Consider the following 18579-nt stretch of genomic DNA (forward strand, 5'->3'; position numbering starts at 1 on the left):
GATAGAGGGCATTGGTCTGAATCAATTATATTGCACTGGGAGAAAGGGGGAAGTAGAGGTAAAATGGAAAAAAATTCTCACCTAATAGAGGCATACAAGGAAGAACTTTTACAGTGGAAGGGGAAATGGGGGTGGGATATAGTGGACAATGCTTGAACCTCACTATTGATTCAGAGAGGGAAGAATCTATAGAGACACAGTTGGGCTGATGCTAATGAGCCTTCATGGATGCTATTTTGTGACCGAATAATTCTGGTGGGTTGCTTTCTTCAGGTCATGCTAGCTGCTTCCTATTGGTCTCTTCTGGCCCCTGCAATTGAAATGGCAGAATCCTCAGGAAATTTTGGTGCCTTTGCTTTCTTCCCTGTGGCAGTTGGCTTTACCCTTGGAGCATCTTTTGTCTACCTGGCTGATCTTCTGATGCCTTACTTGGTGAGTACCACTCAGCTTGAGGCTTGACCTGGAGCTAGTGACACTACTGATAGAGTGTTGTAGAGTTCAGGAATGATGCCTGTTCCTAGCTTTGCGTAAGACATTTATTCCCATAAAACTGTGTGTCTAAATGTAAGACTTTCTATCAAGTAAGTAATTATCTGTAAGCAAATTTGTAATACTGTGTTTTTCTTTAAAGAAATCTTTCTGAGAATCCTTCTGTAAAGGGAAGAATCTTTTTGTGATGTGAATAATATCCTCCTCCTCCTCCTCATGCCCATTTATCTGTCTGGTGTGTTCAGATTTTTGTATGTCAGATTTATTATAAAAAAAGAGGCACACCTGAACTATTGCTGTGTGGGTGGGCATGTATACATTTGAGTATGAATAATAAAGAAGTAGAAGATATGGTCTGTCTTCAGAGAGCTAATAGAATAGTCAGGAAGATGTAATACATACTGGGAAAATGCCTTAGGAGCACTAACAGAACATAACCTCTCATCAAGTTTAAAAGAAGACAGTATAAATCAAGTCATTGGGTGCTAAGGGAATGCAGAGTAGATGAGGTCCATAGGTTCGGGGGAGTCAAATCTCAGCCTCTTCTTTTGTATGGGACTGATAGCTGGGTTTGCCATTGTTTACAATCAGCAAGAGCATCATAGGGTTAGAGCTCAAAAGAATTTTGAAGGTCAACACATCTTTATAGATGAAGAAATGGGGACCCAAAGAGATTGAAGTAACTTGCCCAAAGTCACAAAAATAGAGAGTGTCAAAGCTGGGGTTTGAACACAGGTCTTCTGACTCCAAAGTCATTGTTCTTTCTGCTCAAGTATATATCTGTGATTTTGTTGTGATTGTTCTGTAAAGATACCTGGGCCTAGGCCTTGATGTAAATGAAAACAAATGCTGTGGCCCATACTCCATCATACCTACAACCTGGAATCCTGGTAAAGGATCTCATGGCCCTTATCCTTGTGTGCCAGTAGAGCAGAAAGTCAGAGACTTGCAGGTATAAGTAGCTTGTCAGAAGTGAACCAATGGGAAATGGTTTTTAGGGATGCTCTCTGGATTGAGAGGAAAGTAATATTCAAAACCATCATTCCTAAAACCTTGTAGAAGAAAATCCACTTGGGTCACTGCTCGTTATTGAATGACTTAGACTACTTCAGAGAACGTGTCATTTAATTTTCTTGAACCTCAGTTTCTTTTTTCTTTTTTTTTTTTAAAGTTTTTGCAAGGCAATGGGGTTAAGTGGCTTGCCCAAGGCCACACAGCTAGGTAATTATTAAGTGTCTGAGGCCAGATTTGAACTCAGGTACTCCTGACTCCAAGGCCAGTACTCTATCCACTGCACCACCTAGCTGCCCCTGAACCTGTTTCTTCATCTGTTAAATGATAAAAAGTTAGCATCTGCCTCTTCAGTTCATTTTGAAGTTAGAAACTCTGATTAATACAATGACCCACCAAAGTTCCAAAGTACTCATGATGAAAAGTACTATCCACTTCCAGAGAAAGAGATGATGGACTCAAGATTGCAGATAAAGCATATTTTTTATCTTTCTCTTTCTTGCCTCCCAATGTCTGCCTTCCCTTCCCTCCCCTCTCAATCATGGCTTAATGTGGAAGTTTGTTTTGCAAAATTTTCTATTTGTAATAGGTTTTCTATTGCTTTTCAATGGATGGGGGAACAGGTGGAGAAGGGAGAAAATTTGGAACTTCAAATAAATTGAATTTTAAAAAATAAAGTATCTTTTAGCTCTAACTCTATGGCTTAAGGTTCTAAATCTACAATTTTATGATCAACAGTCCCTTCCATCTCTAAGTCTTATAGGATCTTTAGTAAGGCTGTAAATGCAAATGTACAATCCTACATGTGAGGTTATTTTTTGTTTTGTTTTGTTTTTGTGAGACAGTGAGGTTAAATGACTTGCCCAAGGTCACACAAGCTTGTAAGAATCACACATCTGAGGCCAAATTTGAATTCAGATTCTCCTGACTCCAGGACTGATGCTCTATTCACTGGGTCACCTAGCTGCCTCTGTTTTTCAGCAAAAAATAAGCCAGAGGAGACTTAAATAGCAAGCTGCTGCCTATGTGGTCTCTTTGACCAAAGAGGGGTTATAGTATGCTACTCTCTTCATGTTTTCTGCGGTGTAATGGGGCTGTGATCCCAGTGACCAGAGAGGCAGCCTAGGTTTTCAGATTTTTTTTTCTGAAGGAATAACAAAGACTAAAGAAGAGTTCCAAGTCACTTGGTGGATGCTTCCTGCTTGGTGAAATTCCACTCATCCTGGACATAGGGGAGGAACAGAGAGGACAATGTGTAAGTGGTTTGAGAACCCATTTAATTTTAAATGAAAGATTATCTGTGATCAGGGTTGTGTTTTTTTTTAAATAACAGTAACCATGGTGACAATGTGTTGTTCCATCTTCCTGTGAGCCCTTAATCAGGCTGTCAAGTCATCCATTTAGTAATGGGCCTGGGAGGTTCTAGATGTGAGGTGCCATTCCTGGGGCCACCAGCAGCACCACCCAGGCAAATCTGTAAGCTGGTCATTGGGTCTGTCTTCCCTGGTGGGCACAGCCCGCAGAGCCATGGCCTCTAGGAGGATGGCTTTGCAGCTTCAGCGCTGAGGGTCAGCTTCTAGCAGCTCTGGGCAGGTCTTCTGCTTTCCCCTTCTCTGCACCCCCATCTCCCCAAGCTCAATATTGCAGTGTTCAAAGACAGTCTCTAGCAACCTTGTCCTTTACAATAATTACTGTAGGTCATCATTCCCTGGGATTAGGGAGCCCTGGCTATATTTGATCAGCTGTATGGAGTTAATCATTTTCACTGGGCCCTGTAACTAGTTACTGCATGATTTTTACCCTAATAGAACTTTTCTTTCTCTTTCATCCATTTCCTTTTTTCCTTCCTTTCTTTGCTTTTCCCTTTCTTTCATCTTTGTACCAACCCATATCTCTCTGTTGGAGGTGGTCCTGCCACTGGGGAGACTGAGGAAGGCAGATGAGCTTGGCAGGTCTGATCTGCAAAGGGCTGAGCAGATTGGGCGTTTGTGCTACATTTGTCCTACGTTTGTCCTTAAAGAGAGTGAGTTCCACTTACTTAGCTAGAGCAGGAGTGACCTGACCCAGGTTGGAAATAGAGCAGGTCAAATAAAGTGAAGGAAAGCCTGTGAGGAGCTCTTGTAATTCTAGTTGGTAAGATCAGAATTTTGTTGTTCAGCCCTTTTCAGTCTGATTCTTTGTTGTTGTTGTTGTTCTTAATATAAGAAATATAATTTCTAAGAATGTTTTTAATTTAAATTTTATTTTATTTTTCTAATTACTTGAAAAAGTAGTTTTTCAACATTCATCCATTTGGAAATGTATGAGTTTCACATTTTTTTTTACCACCTTCCCTTCCCTTCTTCCTTCCCATGGCAGCAAACAGTCTGGTAAAAGTTGTATATGTACAGTTGTATTTAACAAATTACCATATTAGTAATGTTGTGTTAGAGGGATTAAAACTAAAGGGAAAGAAAAAAAAAAAACATGAGAAAGAAAGGAAAACCACAAAAGAAGTTTTTAAGAACATAGTATGCTTTGCTCTGCACCCAGACCCTACAGTTTTTGTTTTTGTTTTTTCACTTTGGATGTGGATGGCAATGTCCATACCAAGTCTCAAAGGCATCCTAGATCTCTGAACTGCTGAGAAGAGCTGCATCTTCCTTGTTGATCATCTCATAATGTTAAGGTTTACAGTGTTCTCTTAGTTCTGCTCTCAGTCAGACTCTTGTGACCCTACTGGGTTTTTCTTGGCAAAGATACTGGAGTATTTTGCCCGTTTCCTTCTCCAGCTCATTTTACATATGAGGAAATGAAGGCAAACGGGGTGAAGTGACTCATTTAAAGTCACACAGTAAGGTCTAAGGTTGGATTTGAATTCAGGAAGAGGACTCTTTTTGACTCCAGGCGTAGCGCTCTGGCTCCTGGCTACCCAGGCTTTAAAACAAACAAAAAATTGCTAGTGCCTTTCTTTATTGATCACCTTCACCTTCCATCTACTCTGTTTCTTTCATGTACCTAGTTAATAATAACATAATAGCTAACCATTTATATAGCACTTACTGTTTGCCGAGTACTGTAGTTCTTTATAATGATTACTTAATCCTTACAATAATTCTGGGAGGGAGATACTGTTACCATCTCCATTTCATAGATAAAAAAGCCCAGGAAGATAGAGACTATGACTTGCCCAGAGTCACACTGCTAGTAAGTAATTGAGGTTTGATTTGAACTCAGGTCTTTCTGACTCCAGGTCCATTGCTCTATCAATATACCTGCCAGTTATTTACACATTGTCATCCCTTTCCCCCATTGCAGTATGGACTCTTTGAAGGCAAGGGATTGTTTTTACTTTTTCTTTGTATCCTTTGTACTTAGCATCCTCAATAAAAAATCCTTGTTCACTTAATGACTTATGTAAATCCAAACTTGTTTTTTGGTTAGGAGTATGGTATAAACGTCTGAGTACAGGATGTTTGTAAAAATTCATTTGATTATTTTTAAATCTTTGTAATAGTATTGTGAAGGAGATTGAGCTAGGGTATCAGAGAACTTGTTAAAAACTGGCAAAAACAGAGAAGATAACAGAGGACTGAACTTGTGATGCCATTCATATAGGGAACTTCCAGGTGAGGAAACAGATGCAGAGCTATTCTGTCCCTTCACAACAACCAAGAATTAGTGTTGACTCAGCTGAGCATTGAAAGGTTAGTGACTTGCCCAAGGTCACACAGCTAGTGTGTGTCTGAGATCAGATTTGAACTCAGGTCCTCCTTATTCTAGGACTGGTGCTCTAGCTATGGCACCACCTAGCTCTCCTATAAACTGATGTTCTTGAAGAATAGACTGAAGAAGGACTTTCCTGAGCAATTAGCATAATATTATTTGCAGTGTGATGTGGCAGACTTTATCTGGTGTGTTGTGCTTGCCTACTTCTGCTTCACATTTTAGGAAGGATGTTGATCAACTTTGACCAGGGAGGTTAGGACATTAGAAACCCTCTCATAGGATCACCAGTTGAAGGAATTGGGGAAGTTTAGCCTGGGCAGGTAGATTTAACAAGGGCACAATAGATAGAACCTGGACCTGAAATCTAGAAGACTCCTCTTTCTGAGTTCAAATTAGTCATTAGTCATTTATTAGCTGTGTGACCCTGGACAAGTCACTTAACCTTGTTTGCCTCAGTTGTTTCAACTGTAAAATGAGCTGGAGAAGGAAATGGCAAACCATGGTAGTATCTTTGCCAAAGAAACTCCAAATAGATCATGAGAAGAGTCAGACATGACTTAACAACAACCTGGAGAAAAGACTTGGGTGTTGGACTTGATAACTCCCTTTTAGAATGTGAAGAAACATTTTCATATGGAAGGAAGGATTAGATTTTTTCTGCTTGGACTTGAAGAGTCCTAACTGGTCTGACCATGTCACTTCTCAGCTTAAAACCCTTGATTTCTTCTTACATTCCCAGGGTATTGGAGATATTTCTTTGCTCTATCTCCATCTGCTCACTATCTTTTGCTTTCAGATACATTAATATAAAAAAGTCTTAGTGAAGTTTTTAGCTTTAATGGCCTCCATTAAATGACCAGTATTTGAAATGTTATTTAAAATTTGAAAATATTAATATGTCCTACTAAAATTCAACATAAATGGGATTTTCTTCTATATATAATTCTAATCAATTTTTTGAATTTTTCAAGAATTTTAATTGTTGGTAGTCATCAAAAGAGTATTTTGATGTGACTGTCCAAGAAAAACTATAATGGAAATAGATTAGGTGACTTGAATGGTCAATCAGGAGGACCTCTACTGGTCCACTGTGATGAGAAAGTGTCTTATAGCAGTTGCCATATATACAGTGTTTATTGACAAGTGTGACCCACCTTATTAAAATTAAAAATTTATTATTCAAGGGGCAGCTAGGTGGCACAGTGGATGGAACTCCAGCTCTGGAGTCAGGAGTGCCTGAGTTCAAATCTAGCCTCAGATTTCATGTACCTAGTTAATAATAACATAATAGCTAACCATTTATATAGCACTTACTGTTTGCCGAGTACTGTAGTTCTTTATAATGATTACTTAATCCTTACAATAATTCTGGAAGGGATATACTGTTACCATCTCCATTTCATAATTACCTAATTATGAATTAGGTAATTATCTAGCTGTGTGGCCTTGGGCAAGCTACTTAACTTCATTGCCTTGCAAAAAACCTAAAAAAAACAAAAACAAAAATTTATTATTCAAAGTTCACAAAACTCAATAAATAAAAAAGAAATTTAGATGATTAAACTTAAAATTTGGGAGGGGTAAATTTGTAGCATTCATTTCTGATGTTAAAGCTTAAAATTGCATCAAGACTTTTGGGATATCTATGTTTTATAAAGGTAATTTTTTTTTGAGGAGAGTCTAGAAGCTAGGGAGATCAGGAAAAAAAATGTTATTTACAGGAAGTGATGTCTGGGGTAAGTTTGAAGGGAACCAGGGATTATAAGAGGCAGAAGGCAGAAAGGAAGATAGAATGACTTGTACAATGACCAGAAATATGTCTAGGTTAGCCAGACTTTAAAAGTGAATAAAGGGTTTGATCCAGCAATACCACTACTGGATCTGTACCCTGAAGAGATCATGAAAAAGGGTAAAAGCATCACTTGTACAAAAATATTCATAGCAGCTCTATTTGTGGTAGCAAAGAATTGGAAATTGAGTGAATGTCCATCAGTTGGGGAATGGCTTTACAAATTGTGGTATGTGTACTACGTTATGGAACACTATTGTTCTATTAAAAACCAGGAGGGATGGGAATTCAGAAAAGCCTGGAGGGATTTGCATGAACTGATGCTGAGTGAGATGAGCAGAATCAGAAGAACATTGTATGGCCTAACAGCAACATGGGGGTGATGATCAACCTTAATGAACTTGCTCATTCCATCAGTGCAACAATCAGACACAATTTTGGGATATCTGTGATGGAGAATACCATCTGTATCCAGAGAAAGAATTGTGGAGTTTGAACCAAAGACTATTATCTTTAATTAAAAAAAAACCCAACCCATTATCTTATTATGTAATCTTGCTATCTCTTATTTTTTTTTCCTTAAGGATATGATTTCTCTCTCAACTCATTCAATTTAGATCAATGTATACTATGAAAACAATGTAAAGACTAATAGACTGCCTTCTGTGGGGAGTGGGGGGAGGGAAGCGAAATTTGGGGGGAACTGTAAAATTCAAAAATAAATAAATTTATTTTAAACATTATAAAAAGTGAATAAAGGGTAATAAGCTGAGAAGTGTAGGTTGGAGTCAGACTGTAAATGATATTAAATGCTTACAGTGGTGTTTGTATTTGATCATTATGGTAATGGGGAGTCGTTGGATTTTATGGAGTGTAAACTCCAGTGACACCTGTGTAGAGAATGAATTTGAAAGGAAGAAGTTCTGAAGCAGGTAGACCAAACAGGAGTCTATTGAAGTAGTGAAGGCATAGGGTGCTGAGGGCCTGAAGTTCGGTATGGCTTTGTGGGCAAGGTGTGTGTGTGTTTGGGGGGGGGGGGGTCATTTCAAACCCTTTTGAGAAGAGCTGGCATACTGACTTCTTTCATCTCCTTCCTCTACTCATGCCCTTCCTAGGAGTTGGTGACTTACATTGCTGTAGCTGTAGATGAGAGGGTTTTAAGAATCCAGAGGACTGAAATACTGAAACAAGATGGAAAGAAACAGTTAATAAGCAAATATGTTATTTCAGCTCTAGTTCCTTTCATATTGCCTTTTGAATTTATTTTTTTCCCTTTAGGCTCCAAAGCAAAATATTTTCTCTTGCACTCAACTGTCTGTCAGGTCGAAGGCATTGTATCTTTGTTAACTTCAGATGCATCCAGTTCCTTTATTACCTGGTTATTTTTAAAATTTATAATTTGGGAATCAAATAGAAAAGGATGTACTGTAATTGTTAATGGGGGAGTACACTGACAGGCAGTTCAGAGGGACATTATTAAATAACATCTAAATGTGGGGAATGAAATGATCCTAGAAAAAAATTGAGTTTCCTGAAAGATAACCTTCCTTTTTTTTTTTTTTTTTTTTTTTTTTTTGATGAGGATTGAACCATCTTTATAGCTGTGTTCCTATGGAAGCAAATTCCTCCTACTTCGGGACTTCATTTTGGAACAGAAGTCATTTAAGGCCATTCCTTTAAGTTCTAATGGGCCCTAAATAAGCTGAAAATGCCCCATGTTTGCCTTTGTGATGGCCTGTGTTATTTGCTGACCAAGCCACCCATGTCCACACTTGGAAGCGTGATGATTTATATACCTTTTTGGGTTTGTTCACTATACTTATCATTTTATGGCAGGAAAAAAAAATGAAAGGGAAATGGGAAAGTCTTACAGTCACAGGTATGAGTGCAGTGGATAGAGCTCTGCACCTGGAGTCAGGAAGACCTGAGTTCAAATTTAGCCTCAGACAACTTGTGTGATTCTGGGCAAGTCTCTTAACTTCTGTCAGTCTCAATTCTCTAGAATCTCTTTAAATAGGAGAATAATACTCACCTCCTGAGATTGTAATGAGAATAAAATGAGATGAATATTTTTATTAATCTCAGATAGAATCAGTTTGACTCATCTTGTTGACAATAAAGAAGAGAATGAATTACAATCTTTTATTAACACAGTCCCCTAAAAGCCTCTTAGGTTTCCTTCATGGGGAGAAGATATTTTCCTCAATCCCATAGTTCTTATGTATATCCTTCTCCACAGGATCATCTTAGAGGGTAAGTTAACTATATGGGGAGGGGGTACCTATCAGATAGCATTCATGGAATCATAAAATATTGGAAGGGGCCTTTCTTTTGAAAAGCCATGTTGAAGAGATAAAAAATTTTCTGATTAGGTCATTTGCTTAAATATCTACCAACTTTCTTCTCCACTTAATTTGATATTTAGAATAGTTAGAAGGAAAAAGTCTAACTACAGGACTACCTTGCCCATAAGATATGGTTATTTGCACAGTTAGCTCATTACCCTAGGTGAGTGTTGTGTGTGTGTGTGTGTGTGTGTGTGTGTGTGTGTGTATTGTTAGGAAACAGTACTCCCTGTTCTTTCAGTACCTGGAAACTTGCACAATCAAGGGCAAATTTCCTTAATTATGGTCATATAACTTTAATCAATACTTCAGTATATAATGATAGTGATACCTATCTTCTACCTTGGAAAGTAGTTCTTGCTCCTGAGTCCTTTTTGGGAGAACATTAATGACTGCTTTTAATGTCCAAGGGGATTCATAATTGAACCAGAATTCTGAATCTCCTCACAAATAGGAGTCTTTTTTTGCTGGTACATTAGTGTCACTAACACTTTGCAGACATGATATTTGAAAAATGTCAGCATCTAGATATAGTTAATTTATTAAATAATCACCATCCAAAGGATAAATAGGTGTTGATTTCAGTTGGGAGCCTCAAAGACCTTCCTTTATCTTTGAAAGGATACTTTCCCTTTTTGATTTTATTGATATTTAGTAGAATTAAAATGTCTTTTAAAAATATTCAGTGAACTTGTTAGAAAAATGCAAATTAAAGCATCTTTGAGGTACCACCTCACTTCTCTCAAGACTGGTCAATATGATCAGAAAGGACAGTGATCAATGTTGGAAGGGATGTCAGAAATTTGGGACACTAATACATTGTTGGTGGAGCTGTGAACTCATCCAACCTTTCTGGAGAGCAATTTGGAATTACGCCCAAAGGGCAACAAAAATGTACATACCCTTTGATCCAGCAACATCACTATTGGGTCTATACCCTGAAGAGATTATGAAAAAAGGGTAAAAACATCACTCTTTGTGGTGGCAAACAATTGGAAATTAAGTGAATGTCCTTCATTTGGGGAATGGCTTAACACACTGTGGTATATGTATGTCATGGAACACTATTGTCCTATTAGAAACCAGGAGGCTATTCAGGGAAGCATGGAAGGATTTGCATGAACTGATGCTGAGTGAGATGAGCAGAACCAGAACATTGTACATCCTAACAGCAACATGGGGGTGATGATCAACCTTAATGGACTTGCTCATTCCATCAGTGCAATGATCAGACACAATTTTGGGGTATCTTTGATGGAGAACACCATCTGTATCTAGAGAAAGAATTGTGGCATTTGAACAAAGACCAAAGACTATTACCTTTAATTTAAAAAAAGCCTGTTATTTTATTATGTAATTTTGCTATCTCTTAGACTTCATTTTTTCTCCCTTAAGGATATGATTTCTCTCTCATCACATTCAACTTAGATCAATTAGGGGAAACTTAAATCAAGATTAGGGGAAAAACTGCAAAATTCAAAATAAATAAAATCTTTCTTTTATTAAAAAAATATTCAAGAGTTAAAAGATTCTTAATTTTGTGCAGGTTGATTCTAGAAGAAAACAGTGAGTTCAGATGGAGTCGATGTTACATAGATGTCTTATAGGGATTAATTAATTTGTTGGTGATGTGTAGGTCTTGTATTCTCATGTTCATATATGCTTGCCCTCTTTTCTAGTGTTTATCTCAAACTCAACTTTATGTATCTTTTTCTCCCTTCCCATTTATGTGTTCCCCTCTTGTTGATCTTTTGTAATTTGAGAGAAAGATGTTTAAGATCTGTGACCAGTTGCACAAAGTCCTTTCTCACAAACTTGCCCCGCCATCACTGCCATATTCACTGAGTTCTTTCTTTGTGAGATTGACTCTGTCTCAAAATAGTTTAATTTCTTTCTCAATCTGGTGAGCCCTGGCCAGTGAAGGAGACTCTCTATAACGTACCTTTATATTACCTTCCTTGTCCTCTACCATCTATAAAAATGAAGATAATAATAATAATAATGATGATACCTCTAAAATTTATTTTATAGAATTTGCTTCTCTTGCATGGTGATGTCATTGGTTCTCATGGGTTAACTTGTCTCTATGCAGACAATTCCTGCATCTATATATTCATCCATAATCCTTCCTCTGAGCTCCAGGCTTACATTGCCAACTGCCTTTTGGACATCTTGACCTAGGTGTTCTGTAGTCATCTCAACCTCAAGGCCTAATCATCCCATGCCTTTCAAAAAACCTATGATTGAGTGATTTAATCTCAAATGTTATAATATTATTTAAATGCTTTGTAAACTTTAAAGTAACATAGGAATATCAAGCTGTTGTTATTAATGACTTATTTTTATTCTTAGCATTTTTGATAGTTTAGATGGAAATATTCCTAGGAAAAAACTGCCTTCCTTTTGTTATTCTGCTTTATTAAATGTTTTGTGCACTTTTGAAGAGGTAGATAAAATAATGACTTTTTGTAATTGAATTATGACATAAACTCACCTTTCAGAAGGCTCACTGAAAATCATCTTTGGGGAAGAGCTCCAAGTGTTAGCTAGAATGAGAGGATACATACCTCCTTTTGTTGCTGCATGATTTTGATTTCATTGGTTAAGTATTTATATTTTAAAAGCTTTTAATACCATATAGTTTGAAGTTCATGAGAATTCAGTATGGTGTTTCTGTTAAAAAACATTTTTCTTAAACTTCTATGGATCAGTTTTATGCCTGGGTAATAATGGGCAACAGTTAAGCCAGCAGTACTCTCTGGTTCTAGTACAGTTGATTTGTTAAATTTTCAAGCATATTTAAGGTCTGTGTTGGTAGTCCTGGAATTTGTTTCCTTTTTGCTTTTTTTTTTGCCCACCCCTGCCATTTTTGCCAGCTGACCTATCACTGCACCTCTTTCTCAGGTCTTGTTTCTCTCAGGTCTTGTTTTAGATACTAGTCAATCTGCTGATATTTACAATAATTATTATTATGAATAACTAGCATGTACATATAAAAATGTACTAAGGCTGTGTACTAAGTAAGCACTTTACAATTATTATCACATTTGATCTTCACAACAATCCTGGGAGTTAAGGGATGTTTTTATCCCTATTTTACAGAGATAGAAACTGAGGCAGACAGATTAAGTGATTTGCCCAAGGTCACACACTTTTGAAAGTGTCTGAAGGCAGATTTAAACTCATGTCTTCCTGACTCAAGGTCCAGCATTCTCTATAGTTGAAAATTAAAAAAAAAGTAAAAGAGGAGCTCTTTTCAGTCTTTTAGGTCTAATGGGGGAGACAACCTGAAAACAGTCATATACAAATAGGATATTGGAGATAATTCACAGAGGGAAGGCACCAGCATTTAGAGAGTTTAGGAAAGGATTCTGCTGAAGGAGGGTTTTAAATGAACCCTGAAGGAAGCCAGGGAACCTAGGATGCAGAGATGAGAAGGAAAGTGTTGATGTTAGGTTTTGTGGGAGAATTGGTAAGGAGACTAGTGTTGCTGAATGGCCCAGTCTAGGGAAGCAGGGGCAGAAAACTGACTAGGAAGGAGAAGGCTAAGTTATGTTGAGTCCCAAACAGAGGAATACCTGGAGTATACTGTGAGAGGGGGTGACCTGGTTGGATCTATACTGCAGGAGAATTGCTTTGACCCCTCAGGGAATGATGGAATATAATGCAGAGACCCTTGGGACCAGGAGACCCATCAGCATTGATGGCCCTAGTCAAGGCAGGAGAGATGAGGGCTTCAGCAGGCACAGACTGTACTGGTTATCAAATTAATACAATGAGTCGATTGAAACAGCATTTATCAATCATTTTCTTGATTCTAGGCTAGAGAAAAGAAAAAAAGGAAGGACACTGTCCAGCACTCAGGCAGCCCCTTTTCAAAACACTTGGATACTGTTTTTCCATTTGTTTTGTTATGCTTAATTTCATTCATTTATTCAATAAATATTTATTAACTACCTGCCTTGTGCTGGGATAACCCCCCTCCCCTCAAAAACCCCCAAAAGACAGACCCAGCCCTCAAGAAAGTAACAGTCTTAAGGAGACTACAAGCAAACAAATGGATACAAAGCAAGCTATTTACAGAGTAAATGGGAAATAACAGAGGGAAGGTATTGGAATAAAGAGGGATTGGGAAAGGTTTCCTGTAGATGAGACTTTAATTGGGAGTTAAAAGAAGCCAGGGAGAGTCAAGAGAGGAGGAGAGAGAATGTTCCAGGTACGGCAGACAGACAGAGAAAATGCTTGGAGTCCAGAGATGGCGTGTTTTGTTTGTGGAATAGCCAAGAGACTGGTGGCACTGGATCCAAGAGTACATTCTAAGGATTAAGATGTAAGAAGACTGGAAAGGCATGAGGGGGCTGGCTCAAAGAGACTATTTTGTATTTATTTCCTCCCCAAAAGCAATAGGAACCCACTGGTGTTTATTGAGTGGAGGGGGGTGGGTAGGTAGAGAAAGGGAATGGGGAGGATGAGGAGAGGGGATAATGATTGGACCTCCTTTTGATTAGTTCGCTTCAGTGGATGAATAGATAATGAACTAGAGAATAGAGAGATGGGAGGCAGACAGTAAGCTATTAGAGTTTCTAGAGTTTAAGTGAAGACTTTCAGGGACCTGAGGTTCTTCAACTTTTCCTTCTTTGGGTTTAATGGTTCTTTGACTGTAGATCATATTTCATCGAATTTGGGTTTAGGATATAGTGAATTTTTATGATTGCCTTCCTTGTGTTGACAGTGTGTTGCTGTGTGAATTGGCCATGAGGATATCATTGGCAAAAGCCCTTGCCCAGAGCTGAGATTTGTTTCCAGGTTTGTTATGAGAATCCTGGTGCACAATGAAAAGATTCATATCCTCAGGCCATTTCATACACTTTTTTGGTTTCTTGCTTTCACTAGTGGGATATTGGTAGATGTATCTTTTTCCATGTGGTACTGGAATATGATTGAGAGCCATGTGCCCCACTGTCCTCCATGTCTTGCTGATAATCATAATTGTTTTGAGTGTGGCCAACACACAATCCTCTGCCACCATGTTTATTTCCTTGAGGGTTAACCAGTTTCATACTGCCACCACATCAGTTTGTCATTGCAGGGTTCCTGCCAGGCCTTCATAACATCATAACAATTCAAGGTAACCAGGACCCCACTAGTCATCCTTCCTAACTTTTCTCCTCAATCTTCACCTTTATGCCTAGGCCTGGATGGGCTGGACTTTGGGCTTTTTTGTTGCTATTTTCTCAGAAATGGGGGTGGGGGATGGGGAGGTGGCAGAATTAAAGATACTATTAAAGACAGTGTTTGAGAGTTTGAAAAAAAATCTTACAAGTTCCATTTGGCTTAACTCTCTGAGGAGGTCCTGAGAAATTTAGTCAATCTTTTCAAGACATTTACAATTATAAATTAAATGCTTCTGAGAGAAGCATGGATTAGATCGCAGAATTAGGTTGGGGATCATCTCTTAAGGTTTCTCATTTTCCACTTTTCACATCATATCAAAGATCCTTTCTTATGGCTCCTAGAAGTCTAGCTGCCTTCAAATTTTAACCCTGGGTGCCACTCCCCTCCCTTTTTTCCTTTTCCTACCCCCCCAGCCCCCCCCCCCCCATTTTCTCACTTTACTCTTCTCAGATTTCTTTTTGTTTACTTATACAGGAGCATTTTGTATCATCCAAGTAGACTGGAAGCTTCCTAAGGGACTGGTTTTTAGTTTTGTTTTCATCTTGGGTTCTGAGTTCCAAGCACAGTATCTTTTATATGTAGTAAAGGATTAATAAATGTTTATTATATTGCTTTTGAGGGGAAATGTCTGCAAATCTATGAACTTATATATCCTTTAATATCTCCATTTTTAGGAAGGAGTAATTGAGGTTCAGAAATGTCAAGAAAATCATCCAAAATACTTAATGCACAATGGATAGATTTTTTTTCAAAACAGTAATAAGTACTCAGGCTATATTCCCTACCTAGATTCAAGTAGGAGTGGATGTTGAAGTTGGAGGTGTTATGTTAACCCCTGGGGATTGGAGGTTAGAAGCAAATATGTTTTCTTTGTTTAGGCAGAGCAGAGCTGATCTGTTAAGTATATAGTTTGTTCCTTCCCTTCTTGTCACTTTCTTCTTATTCTTTCTCCAAATTATTTGAAGGTTCCCCTCAAAGGGGAGTGGGTTCAGAGTCCTGCCTTCATGCTGAGACTTTATTTCCTCCTGTATCCTCTCATTTACCAGCTGCCATTTTTATTATCTTGAAGACTTTCTTGTCATTGAGGACGGGGATTTTCTAAATCTAGGGTCTGTCACATTTCCCCAGGTCCCCAGATTAGATAGTAGTATCTTTCTAGCTACAATTTGCCAGACTATACACTTACTGTGGAATTTAGAGAAATCTTTTTGATTCTTTTTGTTTGGAAACTGCCAAATAGTGTATGAGATCTGTGCCTCTCCAGCGATGTGATTGGCTAAGCCCTGTGACTCATAGTTGAGATAGGCTATTTCTTTAGGCCAGAAGTTAACTTTTTTTTGTGTTGTGGACACTTTTGTCAATCTGGTAAAACCCATGTGCCTCTTCTCAAAGATGATATTTCTAAATGCCTAAAATAATAGTAATACAAAGGAAACAATAATATTGAAATATAGTTATCAAAATATATATTTTTTTAAATTTATACACTTGTTATGAACTCCCGCTCCAACTTATGTTCCCAAAAATATTCTGGTTAAGCACTCACTCACATTCCTCAGTGTGAAATAAATTGTTTAGAAGGGGAATGGAAGGTTCTTCAATTTTTAGTAGTTTATTACATTGTAGTTGTTATATTACAGTAATTATTGTAGTTATTACATTGCAACTTTTTGTAGTTTTATTTCACTGGATCATTTGAGTCATCATCTCCAGATACCTTGAGGATCTGTGTCTTAATGCCCTCCCTCCTCTCCATACCTTCTGTCCATCAAATAAAGATGACTAAATCTGTGAAAGTCATTTAAAGAGGAAATTACATGTGTTCCTGAAAATTTCAAAGTTTCTCCTTCCTCCCTACCTTTACATCATGATTTCCAGCTTTCAAAATGACTTCTGCAGCCTTTTGGGGAGCAAAATCTTCTGGGTTTTAATTAGTGGGCCATGAATGGGGAGTCATAACCTCCTGATCCCAAGTGTTGGCTCAAACATGGGCTCAGAGGTCACACAAATTGGAATAATTGGGTGGGAATGCCTGTGCTTGAAGAAAGTGGGAGTATGGCTGATTTATAGCAAATGATGGGCTATACAGCTGTGTCAACCCAAGACAGAAACTAGATTTATCTTTGATTTAGGGAGTTTTCTGTGTGTGAACAAGCCTCCTCCCTTCCAGAAGATAATCACTCTTCTCAATAGAGTTGACCACCTGATGTATAGTAATACTCCATCCATATATTAGTTAGCCTTTCCATGTGAAGACTTTTCCCATCTTGGTTTCAATTTATTATGGGTTGGCATTTGAAATTAAATGGGAATTTTGTTTGTGGAAGCTGTGTACAACATAAAGGCCAGCAGATGATACAGAAAAAGGTTAGAAACTCAGAAATGCATAGAATATATTTATAGAATTGTATGATATCAGCATATTTTGTCTTTTAATATCATAATAATTCAAGCTTCTCTGGTTTGGAGGAAAAGCCAAAGAATTTTACACATATTTTCCAGATTGGGTGTCACACCCCTAATCCTCCTGGTGTAGAAAGAAGAACTGTAATGCTTTTCTTTCTAGATAACTAAGTATATTTTAACAAGATTCCAAGCTCTCTCTTTATAGGCTCCTGGTCTAGATGTCAATTAGGGAGACATTTTGACAATGTGGCAAGAATCGGGAGGTAGGACATAGCTACAGTTAGAACAAGCAGGCAAAGGGGCGGCTAGGTGGCATAGTGGATAAAGCACCGGCCCTGGAGTCAGGAGTACCTGGATTGAAATCCGGTCTCAGACATTTAATAATTACCTAGCTGTGTGGCCTTAGGCAAGCCACTTAACCCCCATTTGCCTTACAAAAAAAAAAAAAAACCTAAAAAAAAAAAAGAACAAGCAGTCAGAGGATCAGTGAATATACCCTAACCCAAACCAGAGAGAACAGGGGGAAACACAGAAATGATGTTTAGAAAGAAGGTGCTGCTGAATTCATTGCATTGCATGAGGCCAGTGCTGACTACATTCACAAAGTATTCTTTGTCTGTATTCTCAGAGCATTGTAGTGTGTCCTGAGGGGTAACCAATAAAATGTAAAGCACTCAACTTGTCTTTGTCTTCTTCTTCTTCCTCCTTCCTTCATCTTCCTTCATCTTCTTCTTTATTTATTGGAACAAGGTCATATAACCAAGACCAGATTTGAACTCCAGGGTCACTGTGCCCCTTGTAACATTGATTTAAAAAAATTTTGAGTTTCAAATTCTTTTCCTCTCTCTTATTCCTCCTCTACCCATTAAGAAGGAAGGCAATATATTTTCAATCATACATGTGAAGTCTTACAAAGCGTATTTCTATGTTAGCAATGTTGGAAAAAACAAGCAAAACAAAACAAGTGAAAATATATTTCAATCTGCACTCAGACTCCATTGGCTTTTCCTCTAGAGGTGGATAGTATTTTTCATCATAAGTCCTTCAGCAGCAGCTAGGTGTCACAGTGGATAGAGCACCGACCCTGGAGTCAGGAGTACCTGATTTCAAATCCGGCCTCAGAGACACTTAATAATTACCTAGCTTTGTGGCCTTGGGCAAGCCACTTAACCCCATTTGCCTAGCAAAAACCTAAAAAAATAAGTCCTTTAGAATTGTCTTGGATCATTGTATTGCTGAGAATAGGTAAGTCATTCATAGTGAACTCAGGTACTCCTGACTCCAGGGCCTGTGCTCCATCCACTGTGCCACCTAGCCGCCCCTAGTATTGCTATTACTAAATATTTTTTTCCTGATTCTGCTCATTTCATGTAGATCTTTCTAGGCTTTTAAAGCTCAATAGTATTCAATCATATACTTCAACTTGTTCAGCCATTTCCTCAATTTAATAGGCATCTCAATTTTTTTTTCCATCACAAAAAGAGCTACCATAAATATATTTGTAAATATAGGCCTTTATTACTTTTTCTTTGATTTCTTTTGGGTATAGACCTAATAGTGGTATTGTTGGGCTAAAGGGATCACTTTTTTTTTTTCAGTTTTTGCAAGGCAGTGGGGTTAAGTTGCTTGCCCAAGGCCACACAGTTAGGTAATTAT

At 38.0% G+C, this 18579-nt stretch overlaps 1 protein-coding gene across 3 annotated transcripts in view; it reads left to right on the forward strand.

Moving 5' to 3' along the window:
- SLC39A11 (solute carrier family 39 member 11) overlaps positions 1-18579 on the forward strand; it is a 512505-nt gene that overhangs the window by 61149 nt on the left and 432777 nt on the right. For 2 of the 3 annotated variants that reach the window (XM_074224669.1, XM_074224670.1), the window contains exon 4: positions 274-432. The exons of the other annotated variant lie outside the window; for it this stretch is intronic. In XM_074224669.1, coding sequence (XP_074080770.1) covers positions 274-432 — 159 coding nt within the window. The remainder of the gene's footprint in view (positions 1-273; positions 433-18579) is intronic. 3 annotated transcript variants of the gene reach the window in all.

The sequence above is a fragment of the Macrotis lagotis genome, chromosome 2, assembly GCF_037893015.1.
Source record: "Macrotis lagotis isolate mMagLag1 chromosome 2, bilby.v1.9.chrom.fasta, whole genome shotgun sequence".
NCBI classification, from domain to species: Eukaryota; Metazoa; Chordata; class Mammalia; order Peramelemorphia; family Peramelidae; genus Macrotis; species Macrotis lagotis.